At 34.6% G+C, this 13,455-nt stretch overlaps 1 protein-coding gene across 1 annotated transcript; it reads left to right on the top strand.

The window, feature by feature from the left end:
- Positions 1 to 525: 525 nt before the first annotated feature.
- On the top strand, positions 526 to 8,040 carry LOC147068211 (uncharacterized). Its single transcript, XM_085952448.1, has 6 exons — positions 526 to 778; positions 877 to 941; positions 3,701 to 3,892; positions 4,819 to 5,038; positions 5,881 to 6,054; positions 6,887 to 8,040. The coding sequence occupies exons 1-6, from the start codon at positions 647 to 649 to the stop codon at positions 7,937 to 7,939; spliced, it is 1,836 nt and encodes a 611-aa protein (XP_085808574.1). The 5' UTR covers positions 526 to 646; the 3' UTR covers positions 7,940 to 8,040.
- Positions 8,041 to 13,455: the final 5,415 nt, after the last annotated feature.

The following is a 13,455-nucleotide window of genomic DNA, read 5'->3' as shown; positions in this document are numbered from 1 at the left end:
GTATGTATGAATAGACATATCATAGGCATGAATAATAAAAGAGAAGATATTTTGTAATGACTTGTTCCATTGGGTCATGTATTGATCAAGCTTTGTAACCATGGTAACCGTTGCCATGCTACAAAACATTGAGTGAAACCATTGCATTGTTTGGAGATCTGCTGTAATTTGAAAAAAACATTTGTTTCACTTGTCAATGATGAATTTTACTGCGGTTCGAGATGTCAGTTCTGAGTTTAATACCAGAAGAAAAGAAAAAATGTTTTCCCAGGTGTGGTATTATTGGTTTTAAGTAACTGGTCCACCAATTTTGACATCCGAATTTATAGCTGTGATAAATATTATGTAGATTATTTCTGTTTTCAAAGTTATTTTGTTTTCCATTTTTGTTTCTGAAGTGGTCTGTTTGCCACTACTCATTATCCATCAACTCTACAAGTTTGTGTACAACGATAATGTGATCATTTATCAAATATCTATTTTTATAAAGTTTTAAATTATATACCAGGATGGCAGCCCTCCATTTAATATTGTGTGTGATCGTTTTAGTTACAGTACAGAAAGTGTATACAGTTCTAATTCCTTGAAATACCCATGTGCTTTGCGTAAAAGAAAGATTCTTCATCCACTGCTTAGTACATCTACGATGTTGACTTTATCAAATAACACCAGTTATAAAGGAGGCGATAAGGGTATAACAAAGAGAGTTTTATCAGCCAAAGAACATCGGTTGAAGCACTTACAAAATCAATTGGCTGATGCACATTTTCATTTAAGCGTAAGTATTGACTGTTTGATGGAATAAACTTTTTGCAAAATAATCTACATAGGTACTACCTATTATACATAATAAAAATAATGTGTATCTTTGTCCAGGAGCTTTCAAATGAAAATCGTCTTCTTCGAAGTTTACAGAAACGTCAAGACTCAGCGCTACAAAGGCAAGTTTCTTTAGTTCTGTGTAAAAAAATTTTATATTCATATTTTATTGAGTTATTGAGCCTAATTATATTGTAAGTGCACTTGAGTACACATACCAGTAGTAGCAGTACTGCCCTTTGGGTTTGGATGGAGGTAAATGAATGATTATACAAACAAAAAGAATAACAATACATACTCATTTTATAGCATCTGAAGCATTGAACTGACATCTTGCTATCTAAAGTAGAACTATCAATTACTGACTGAGTAGAGAAAGAAATCTGTCATTCAGTCGATCTGTGTCGGTTTAATACAAAAATCCAATAAAAAAAGTGTACCTACTTATTTAATATCATTCAATTCGTATAAAATACAATCTTTCTTCATATTCCTTCTCCAATCTTCTGAACAACTACGTCCATCTACATTAAATGAATGTAATACCCCGTTTACACGTGCACGGATTTACTGCTAACAGTACCTATGTATTGTTGCGGTCATAATAAAAAATGCATGTTTAAACACGTATTATCGTGCAAATTGCAAGATTGCATGCATGAATCAAAAAAAGTTCAGAAGCTTCTGAATTTTCACGCGACAATTGGACCGTGCAATATCTGCGCCTGCGCATTAGAACGATAGTGATCCTGTCGGTAAAAAAACGAACTCGCCGAGCAGAGACTCATTTTGAGGTTAACCGATTTTCACGACTTGTTAAATAGTACCATAAAATTACAATATTGCATCTCGCTTACCCTTGAAGAATGAGATTGACAGTCAGCACTTTTACGTGTTAACAGTTATTATCGCGATAGTTTAAAATACACACTATTGGTGCAAGTAAATCCATACACGTGTACAGGCACTATAAAGTCGATAATAAATAAATTGCTAAATGATAAGTTGAAGTTCTTAATTTATAACATTTATAAATACCCGATAATATATTATTATGTTATGTCATATACATTAACGACTTAGTAATTGATGTAATATAATATGTTAAGAAGTACAGTCACACTCGGTTATTACGATCATGGACATAGCGAGATCTCGGAAGTAATCAGGAAACATTCGTTGACATTTTAGTTTATGATTTTTTCCATACATTTATTCACTTTTATAACGAGCTACTTATCGGATATACCGAGCAAAAATATCGTCAAAAATGTTCTTAAAACTGTTAATGTGTTAATCATTTAACCTTTTTACTGCCGGTAGGTGTATGTATGGTGGTACCTTGCACGCCGCGAATTTTATTGCAAAAATAAAAAATAAAAATCAATATACGTTTCAAGTGGTAAAAAAGGATTCTGTTTCAATTCTGAGTATATGACGATATTCCCAATATATGTCGTTGTGTGTTCAACATATTTGTATGTTGAAAATAATTGATTTAAGTGAAACGTTGACGTAAAATCCCGTTTAAAGCGTGACGTCCAAAGACGTCATTTTTGTATGAGCGCCGATCCGTTCACGGAAAAGTTCACGCCTTAAGACGTCATTGGCAGCCAACCAGTTAAAAACATTTTTGAAAATGTTCAAAAGCGTTGTAAATTGACGTTATTGAATATTTTCAATCTGACGGAAAATATATTATATGTTTGTTTTATGTCTATATTTTGAACTATAACACCGTGGGTCCCAGGTTCAAATCCTGGGTCTGTCTGGTACACGTATTATTTTTCAATTTGTGTGTGAGTCAGGGTATGAACCTAAAATAGGTTGAGCAAGTGGCTGACATCCATTTCTCGTAAAAAAACAAAATCTGTCAATACAAAGCTCTACTCTGTGGAGGCCCATATGATCCTATTAAGATCAGACATTGTCGGAAAAGCAAAAAAAACTGACCGTAGACCGATGCCGCTGGGATCGGATTACGTTTATGACACTAGTTAAGTATCTAAGTACCTAATTGGTGTCCACGCATATGGTTGAAATTTCATGTAAAAATCCCAGCTGAAGTCAGTAGGTACCTACCAGCGTTCATTACAATAAACAACTTCTTTTGTAGTTTATGAATGCCATGCTTGTTTCAGGGAAAAATTGTAATTGTGTAATTTTGTTTGAATTGCAACTTTTTGTGTTATGTGACCGCTCATTTAAAAATACCTATTCTCTGATATAACGAGTAATGCTTATAACGAGAAAATTCAGTCGGTCCCATCTTCCTCGAAATAATCAAGTTCGACTGTATATAGTACCAGGTGCAGTAGATCTACAGTATTTCACACCATCATATCACACATACCGCTATGGTTCGTAGAAGACTCTGGCTTCCACAAGTTATCATCCCCAATCCGGTCTATCCAGATTACAGACCAAATAATTTCATAGTATTTAAAAGTGTCGCTCCAAAGAGGTTGAAAAACCCTTCTTCAAATTCTTCGGTGTCACTAATCTCTCACATTGTAATCTCATTACTTACAGATAGAATAATTTTGTGTGATTTGTGGCAGTTGGCTTCTAGGTTTTATGTTTAGGAAATTCTTGTATTTCAATTAGTTTTATGACTCAAGATAAACGTTGAATAAACTCATAGAGTTGGGTCTTCGCTATGGGATGTTGGCATGGCCTCGGAAGATGCAAAGAGACTGGTTAAGTTGAAGTTGAAAGTGGAAGAAGTTGAGTCTTTGGCACTGATACAAACCACGAAACAAATGAATTTTTTGTGACAACATGAAAACTTTTTTTATTAAAACAATGACAGTGAACATTTAAAATTTTCATATGTACAAAATTTTTGTGTTTTTATTAATTGGAAGTAATAAATTTACAGGTATGAAAATTCAAATGGCGATATTCCTAAATTAATTAATAGTCATACAGAAGAATTAAGATCTTGGCAGGTGCGTTACAAGCATTTGCGAAGCCAGTTTCGGGAAGTCAACCAGAGACTAAAGGATAAGGACACTGAACTCCAGCATATCAACGATGAACATAAACATCTCTTAGCTTTGAGCAAAGATACGTAAGTATATGAAAACAATCTTCTTTTATTCCTCTCAATTATTATTAATGGTGCTACAGCTCGGTGTGGGCCCCTACTGCCTCCAATATTGCTTTCCACCATCTCCTCTCCGTTGCCTTGGAACATCAGCTGGTTACGCCGGTAGTCTGGAGATCCTTTTCTACTCTGTCCAGCCACTAGAGTTGTGGTCTCCCAGTGCGTTGTCATCCCTCTATGTTCCCTGGTCATATGCACTTCAACGCTGATATATCATACATTCTTTCTGTGTGTGCCACCGAGAATCTTTATAAATTTCATGAGATCCAGCTCTTCGTAGACATAGTACAGTTCGTGATGAACTGATGCGGCCATACTCTATTTTCACAGATTGGTCCGAGTATCTTTCTGAATACGACATGCTTAAACCACCAGTTTCTGACAATCAGTGGAGCACAGAGTCCATGCCTCAGCTCCGTATGTCAACATTGGTCACACGAGAGTTTTGCACAGCTCTATCTTATTTATTATGTGCTTTGATTTGAGAGATGTAGGATCATCGGTATGGTTTCTAGAGGGCATTATAAAAAATTAGAAAAAATTAAGATCTTCCTCAATTTCATGTTTTTTCAGATTTGGCTTATCTAATAAATACTCTGTACTATTTCAGTACCTATCCCTATTCTAGCACATGACCTGTTTACTGTATCACGAAATTTACCACCTGCTTGCAAAATGTATATTAATATGCTGATTATTTATTACTATGTCAATGGGTTCTAGTTAACAGTAGTCTGATAGAATAAGGTCGTAGAATTAGATATTGCAATAAGTGCAAGATATTGTAGTGTCTGAATATTATACGTAAACCAACACTTTATTTTTATAATTAATTGTTAAAAATTAGTTGAAATAATTGGTTTGTGTTGTATTGAATGTATTGATTTCAGGAGTCTTGGAGAGCGTGAAAAACTAAAAAATCAGGTAATCAGTTTAACTGAGAAGATGAATAAGCAAAATGAAACTATTAATGCTTTGCAGAAGAGATTAACTTTGGAAGGTAAAAATTTTAAACATCAAATGAATGCTGAAAAAGCGAAGCACAAAGATACACAACAGCAACTCAGTGAAGCTCTTATAAATTCGGAAAGATTGTCTTCGATCGTGGAGGTATATTTGTTGAATTACTGAAATTATGCTCTTTTCTTACCCCTCAGTCAATTGAATTTATAATCTTCAACGGGATAGCAATTATTACAGTAAACACTCAATGTGAGTAGTGGTAGATCGTGAGCCTTTGAAGCTGTGGGTGTAGGTTCAAATTCCATGCCTGGCAAAAATCACATATTATCATTGTGACTAGCACTAGTATAGTAACATAGACACTAGCACAGTGACCCTGGGTTCCTTAATTGGTTTACAATCGATTTTAAAACTAGCTTTTTTTGTTTTTGATGTGTCAACTCTTCTGGTCAAATTATTTTCAGAGGAAAAGGCATTATCAAAGGGAATGGGGATATAGAAACAGTTAATTACAAGACAAATATTCTAAATAAACATTTAAAACATATATTGCATTGGCACAACACATAGTGAGTCAATGATTTCCCTGAGAAATGATGTCACACGATTAGTTGAATCATTTCGTATACTCTACTACAGAATATTATGATATCTTCTCCATGGAGTTTGGATTTCATTTGAACCTACTTACATATTTTCGAACATTTGTCCAGAGCCAAAATATGTTTATTAAATTGTCTGTAAATGTGAATTGTATTAATAATAGTATATATTTATAAGGTGGTGTTTAAAAAAGTAACTTTGCTTATGTTGCATAATATAGAAAATTTATAATATTATCAGTGATGTCATTTACAAGATTGATTTCATGTTGACCAAGGTTATGGACATACTGTGAAATGGATGATACTTATAGATCAAACTAATGGAGCAATTTTGATATGTTTGTAACAAGTATACTAAAACTGTTATTTGCTTAAAATACTTAGATCAAAGAGAAAATAATTGCATCAAATGTCCCAAAAAGAGTGCTTCCTAAACTTCTTCCTGATGGGGAAAGTATGATTAAACCTCCATCTGATGGTTTCAACATGGACATTTTGAAGACCCACTTGAGTGGAATTGATTTATCCATCAAAGGTAGCTCCATCGCTGACAGTCAGGTAATAAGTTATAATATTATTATGTTTGCCTCATGGTGGAGTAATGGCAAAACTCTCACATGTATTGAAACCGTGGGTGGTTAGCCATTCATATTAATGCTACTATTGGGTCCTTGCTCTAAATTACATATATGTTTGATTTAGAGCAAAGATCCAATAGTAGCGAGAATGGCTTACCACCATTCCTCGTAAAATGTCTGTTAATATAACCTAGAAGAAAAGCTGTAATTAAATTTTTTATTTATGTTTGAAAACATCAGAAGATCCTATTTTTCCATCTTCTTCATTTCTCATTCGCTGCTGACTAGATAATGACTTTTAATTACCACCTTTAAAATGCAGGTGCGTCTTCAGCGTCCAAAGTATTAATGTACCTACTTATGTTCATTTAGTAGAGCAGATAACCATCACGTGGCTATACATAATATCTCCAAGAATCTGTCACTCGTTAGTCTTCCTGCTTCTTCCCGAGCCAATTAGTATTGAGTGGCTTTTAATAAATAGCGAATGCATTGCAAAATATTTCATAATAAAAATACTAAAAAATTCAGTAAATAGTATTTATGATAAGTAAACTGCATAGTAAAAGTAATTGACATTTATAATTTATCAAAGGAAGTAACGATACAATTGCTTTTTATTGCATACCTTTTCTGGTTTTGTTCTGCCTCCTTATTTGATTAGAGCTAGATTAGATAGCACGGATGATAGAGCTATCAGTATTAAATAATAAATTATGATACTGTTTTAAATACATTTGGTATAAATGGCCCAATACTCTCAGCTAGACATGCTAATTATTAAAATTAATTTATTTTTTATTCATTTTCAGGGCATGTACTCTTCAAAATCAAATGGCAGTGCAAAATCAACATTCACTATGAACAAAAGGTTCTTGCAAAGTCACATTGCTGAAGACTATGAAGAAAATCAAGCCGGCAATATCCAAGGTGTTTATCATATCAGAAGACAGTCTACTAAAACAGAAAATGAATCGTCAGCTGAATCCAATACATATGATAATGATGCAAATGAATATGGACTGGAAAAAGCCATTATGGAAGGAATGCCTGACATGAAAATATTTGAAAGTGATACTGATATACCGAGAAGCTCAGATGAAGAAGTCAAAGAAAGAGTTGATGTTATGAAGAGACAATTAACAAAGCAAATGAGAAAAGTGAGTTCTTCAGAAACATCCCATAGACAAAACCATTCATCTCGGGAAAAATCAAGCTCTGATAATGACCACGAAAATAGAGAGCATAAAAATAATCTTTACCGTAATACTTCTGATACTGAACCGAATATGAAGAATAACAAACACAATATGAATCGTAAGTTGTCTCAAATTATTCCATCGCAAAGTGAAGACGGGGATTTAGACGTTGAAGAAAATGATGACAGCAATAGAACGGAAATTGAAACGAGCTTACGAAAACTTGACAAATTAAATGAAAGTTGGGATAAGCTAGAGCAAAATGCTGTCTTTCAGAATCAAGAAGCAGAAGCTATTTTGGAATCATATTGCAATGATGTTGTCCGGACAACAGATACTAACCATACAAATAATTCTGATAATCTTCCTAAAGAATGTTTCTCTATGACAGAACAATACAAAAAGATTAATAGTATGACTGAGAATAGTTATGAAAAATATATTCCCCCAATCAATGCAGCTATGGAGCATAGCAAAGAAATGAATAACAATTCGAAGCCTAGCTCAAGGAAAATGTCTACGGAGTTGAATGACGAGAAGAAGAAAAGGCTTCTAGCTGCCTTAAAAGCTATTGACAGGGGCGATGAAGAGGGTTTGAACTTTGACATGTTACGAAAATCGAAGATAAAACCGAAGCCATTCACAAGTTCGTTTGGAAAAAAATAATAGTTCCTTTGAAAATCTGTGTCGGTCAGTTAGGATAATTTATATGTTTAATTTCACCAACTTATTCATGTGACAAATTATAATTTGGTCTTGTTCTGTCAGTCCTGTAAAATTTAATGATATATTATATCTTATTATTGGGCTATTGCCATTGCATTACTTAAATATTGTACTTAATAAAATTTTTAATATCGAACTGTTTATTATTACATATTTCAAATATTCAATGGTTTATTACTATCATGACTTCTGCATATTATGCTATAAAGCAGGCCTGGGCAAACTATGGCTCGCCAAGTATTTTTGTGGGGCTTGCGAGTTTATAAAAAAATATTCAAAAATGCAAAACAGTTTCATTCTTCTCATTAAATTGTTGGTTATTAGAGAATCATTTATATTTTTATGTTGAAATTCCTTTTTCATGATAATAAATAATGTAAGTATATATTATTTTACTTGCGGTCCGCTGTTCAAAGGAATTAAAGCATAGAAAAACAACATACATAGTTGTTAAGACTATGAATGTTGTTATCTGATAGAGTGGGTAGTTTGATCAATCGAATCAACTGCAGATACCAGTTTCAGCTATGCCATTTTAACATCATAATGGGAGACCAAAACGCTCTGGTTGGATCTTACCAAGAAGATGCAGCGGTCGGACGTTTCAGCCATGGTCAAAGAGACAGCAGAATGGAAATGATTATGGAATTTGCTGAAAATGGCAACTTCCACAACACTAACCACTTCAAGAAAAAGCCATCCCGCAAATGGACGTAATAGGAGGAACCGGTGAGATCGATTACATCCTCACCGACAGGAAGTATATTTTTCAAGACTGTAAGACCACAGTGTGGTGAGGTGTAGGGTGTGGTTCCATATCGTTCTCGGAAGAGCCAAACATTTGAAAGACAAGGCTGAATTATTTCAGAATAAGCTGGAAGATAGACTTGCTGCTTTCCAGGCTGAAAATGATCCGATTTGCCTATTGAATGTGGAAAGTATCACCAGCATTATAATAGAGTCCACAAAAGGAACAGAGTTGTGTCAAAGACTACCAAAAAAACTTTCGACAGAGACATTAAATCTAATGTAACAGCGAAAGGAAACAAAGTCACATTCTAATTTCTAATGATCCTGAATACTCTATCCTTTGTAAAACCTAACTTTGCAACTGTAGGGGTGGGCGGAAGCTTGCATAAAAACAAACAACAGCTGGCAATAGGGAGAAGGCAAATCGCAATACTAAAAACACAAAATAGGACTGTTGTGAGGAACTGGAATCATTTGTTGAATAGAGTGGTGGAATTTTACAGCGGCCTCTATAATGCCGAAATTGATAGAAATGCAACGAGTTTAGATCTTCAGAGGAAGGAGGAGTCTGCCTCCCTGAGATTAATACTTCTGAGATAGAGCATACGATAGCAAGCATGAAAAGTTGAGTTAAGAGAACAGTTCCATGAGAAGATGGACTGACAATTGACATTCTTAAGAGAGGTAAAACCGTGAATGAGGTGCTTGCATGACTGTTCACAGCCTGTCTGCATGAAGAGAATGTCCCAGAGGCCTGGAAAAAAGCTTCGATCAACATCCTCCAAAACAAATGAGACCCTGCGGATCTGAAAATTTTTCGCCCGATCAGTCTGTTTTCAATTCTGTACAAAGCTTTCATAAAAATACTCCATCCACCTAGAAACTAATATGAAAGAGTAAATTGGATTCAGAGGAGGCTACAGCACAGTGGATTATGTTAGGTTGACAGGGAAGTTATAGAACGCCATCAACGCCAATCAGGAATAGCTGGGTTTCATTGATTATGAAAAAGCATTTTTTGATTCCATCAAAAAATCATAAATTATAGACGCCTTGTGCAACCAAGGATTCTCTAGGCGCTATATAAACATCCTGAATAATATATGATACAGTAATGCAATAGCCAGTGTAAAGCTTCATAAGTCGTCTTGCAGGTTTCCTATTGGCAGGGGTGTCCGACAGAGTGACACGATCTCACCCAAATTATTCACCGCTTCTCTGGAAGATCTATTTAGGTGATTTGAGTAAGTGAATAATGGAATCGCACCATAACGGCAAATATCTCAGTCACCGGCAGTTTGCAGACGACATTGTTGTCTTTGCGAACGAGCCAGAAGACCTTCAAAATAAGATACAGGAGCTTGCAAATGAAATCCGCAGAGTGGGCTTAAAAATAAAAGTTTCGAAAACAAAGGTAATAGTAAATTGCTTTGCTGAGCTAAAACCGATCTTTATCAATGGCACTTAAAACGAGCGAGTCAACAACTACATCTATCCTGGACAACAAATGTTAATTGACGGGTATGTATGACGAGATTGCTTGCAGAACCAAACTTGCATGGAGTACATTTGGGCGCCTGTCTTTTAAAGTGACCTGTCAGTGTCATATAAAAACATAAAAAGGATTTCAAGTTAGGTATACACATTTATATTTTTTATAAAAATCGATGTTTTTTAAAATAGATATAAAAATATTAAAACTATGAATTAGCCAAAAATCTATAAGTACGGTGAAAATTTGAAAACTTAAACTAAATTTTTACAATAAATATGACCATAAAATATAATGTAATAATAACATGTGACCCTACAACGAATTCACATTTTATTACATTTTTTTACTATTGTAAGTTTATCTTTGAATTAAAAAAAAATCTTTTTAATGTTTTCAGATACATATTATGCATATACAGTTTAAATTGTAAATTATTAAAAAACATTCTCAAATTGTAAGCTTCGTATTTTTCCGCTAGGTTCTCTGTTGGCATATATGATCCCCGCTGCGCTGATTCAAAGATGATAGTGAATGTGACAGAACGAAATCAGTATTTTGTTGTCCATTGGCTCTACAGTCCGTTGTGGATCTTGGCCGCTTCACAAAGAGGCCTCGAAACGGTTTTTTTATGAGAAATGAGTGTTATAGGCCAGTGCTCCGCAACCTTTTCTCACCCACAGCACACTAAAGGTCTTTCCAGAATTCCGCGGCACACCACACGTAAAACAATTTATACACCAAAACATGGACCGAATCTTCAGTGCCCCCCTACCTATCGCCAAGGTTAAAGACAGTGTGATAGGTAAAATTAATCGTATTGCTTCTATGTTTAGCGATTTTTTGTATTTATTAATACATCCACTTGAATTATGGTTAGTTGATTAATAATAATAAATTATTTGTCGAGTATTGACACAATAATAATAAATCGTATTTGTAATTTGTGTTTATCTCAATCATCTGCTTGACTTGCCACGCCGCCCCCCCCGAGCTTAGGCCCCCAGGCTAGAGCCCCCCACCTTGTGGGGGACATGCACCAAAATTACATTACATACTTATTTGATAAATAATTAAATATACATAACACACGACGAAGAACCAAACACATTCTCATGTATTTGTATTATCAATAAAATAACTAATTAATAATATGATACCTGAGCTTGTTCCAATGGACGTAAAAGTTTTTAGCCCTACTTTACTTAGTTTGATGGCCTTGTCAGAAATACGAGGATATTCTTTATTAACCGAAATCCAGAAAATAGCATAATTAAGCGCTTTTATAAAAATTTCGGCATTGGTTGCAAAAGGGTTTCGAATCCAGTCGTATTAATTGTATGAAAGTAACGATGAAATTTCTTTTGAAGCAAAGTTAAATGTTTTTGAGACGGATCCAAAATTTATTGCTTGTTTTCATTGGTGGTCTGGTAGGTCCTTCGGTATATTTGTAGAGATCCTTGTCTTAACTCCTTCTAATTTATCAGACCACGTCAATATATTTTCATTCTGACGTTGCATTGTTTTATGAAGTTCATGCAGGTGCTCAAATGTATTTCCAGCCATGTACGCAAATTTGGCTATTGAGTAAGTATTGTATAATATACAAAATTATTGGTGTTTTTTTAAGCAATGCTCTGCGGCACACCTAGCATCGTCTCGCGGCACACCGGTTGCGGAGCACTTTTATAGGCCATACATGGACTGAAACCGTATGCGGTTTCGAACCGTGTGCCATACTAAGCTTATCTTTTCTGTTCATGGAAATATATTTTCACAAAGTATATTATAAGCATCTGATTGTATCCGTTTATACCGTACTCTTACACTTACAAATTTAGTGGAAATATATTTTCATGAACAAAAATCATAAGTTTAGTATGGTACACGGATCGAAACCGCATACAGTTTCAGTCCATGGATGGCCTCTTAGCCACTTACTCAACTTATGAAGTCCAAACACTCCAATCACATGTTGAAAAATACCATGTGATTTTTTGCCAGACACGGGATTCGAACCTAGAACCCACGACATTATAGATATAGGCCGACACGTTGGCGCCTATTATGACGTATTAAACAGTTTGATAAATTTTAAACGTATTGTCTGATCTCGGTTAATCCTCGCAAGATAAGAATACGCTTCTAACATTCTAGATGAGGTCATCAATGTATGTACCTGCACTATTATCTACTTAGTAACATTGATCTAAATTCAAGATAATATTTAGGTATATCTTATACATACAATAGTTCTTACTTGTTTTTAATATTATTTATCATCTTCCTATAAATTATCAAAAAAAAAAATCTCAAATTGCAAGCTTCGTATTTTTCCGCTAGGGTCTCTGTTGGCATATAATATGATCCCCCTTAAAGTTAGTGGTCAACATCTAAATAGTTTGTAAGCTTTGTAAGAAAAATATTTATGTTTCACCTACAAAGATCATTTTTTATAATACCTATTACCTATTATATTAAACCTCTTTGTTCGAAAGTTTTGAATAAAGCCATGATATGTAGGTACGTATATTAGATACCTACATCTTATTACATATTATTGTTTTGTCAATTATATTTGTTATTTTTTTATTGGAGATGGTAACTCCTGATTTGGCAGAAATTGCAACATTTTTCGGTGGGGTTTGAAATACTATCTATTTCTACTAGACTCTACGTGACTATTTCTTACCGTTTTAAGCCTCCCCCAAACCAAAGCGAATATTCGCGGCGAATATTCGCAGCGAATTATTCGCCAATCAAGCTCGTATTGGCTTACGGGACAGAGCACGCTTGCGCGACCGCCTTGCGTCTTGAGTGCGAATTTGCAGCGAATATTCGCTGCGATTTTCGGGAACTCTGTCGACAGCGAATTTATTCGCGGCGGACAATTTCGCCAAGGGAATTAGTAAAATCAAAATGGCGAAGACATTGAGCAGCTGATCGAGTTGGTCCGGAAATATCCAATCCTTTATAATTTCTCTGACAGTGACTACAAAACATGAGAAAGAAAGATAAGATATGGGATGAAATTGGCAGGGAAATTGTTGAAAATGGTATGAAGGTCGTCATAATAATATCTTTTATCTTTGTCTAACCAAAGTATGTAAAGTTTTTTGACAGGATGAATACGCTATTATAAATAAATAACTTTAATCTAAGGTCCCGATATTTAAAAAATACATATTATTAATTTGCGTCATGCACAGCCTTT

The sequence above is a fragment of the Rhyacophila brunnea genome, unplaced genomic scaffold, assembly GCF_057557595.1.
Source record: "Rhyacophila brunnea isolate RB1 unplaced genomic scaffold, BYU_Rbru_1.0 scaffold_3, whole genome shotgun sequence".
NCBI lineage: Eukaryota > Metazoa > Arthropoda > Insecta > Trichoptera > Rhyacophilidae > Rhyacophila > Rhyacophila brunnea.
This window is presented reverse-complemented; position numbering and strand designations above follow the sequence as displayed.

Bases quoted from the DNA above. Each gene is read 5' to 3' on its own strand.
- LOC147068211 (XM_085952448.1), top strand. From the start codon at position 647: ATGTTGACTTTATCAAATAACACCAGTTATAAAGGAGGCGATAAGGGT. The intron at 779-876 runs GTAAGTATTGAC...ATCTTTGTCCAG, and splicing joins ATGCACATTTTCATTTAAGC to GAGCTTTCAAATGAAAATCG. The intron at 942-3,700 runs GCAAGTTTCTTT...ATAAATTTACAG, and splicing joins CAAGACTCAGCGCTACAAAG to GTATGAAAATTCAAATGGCG.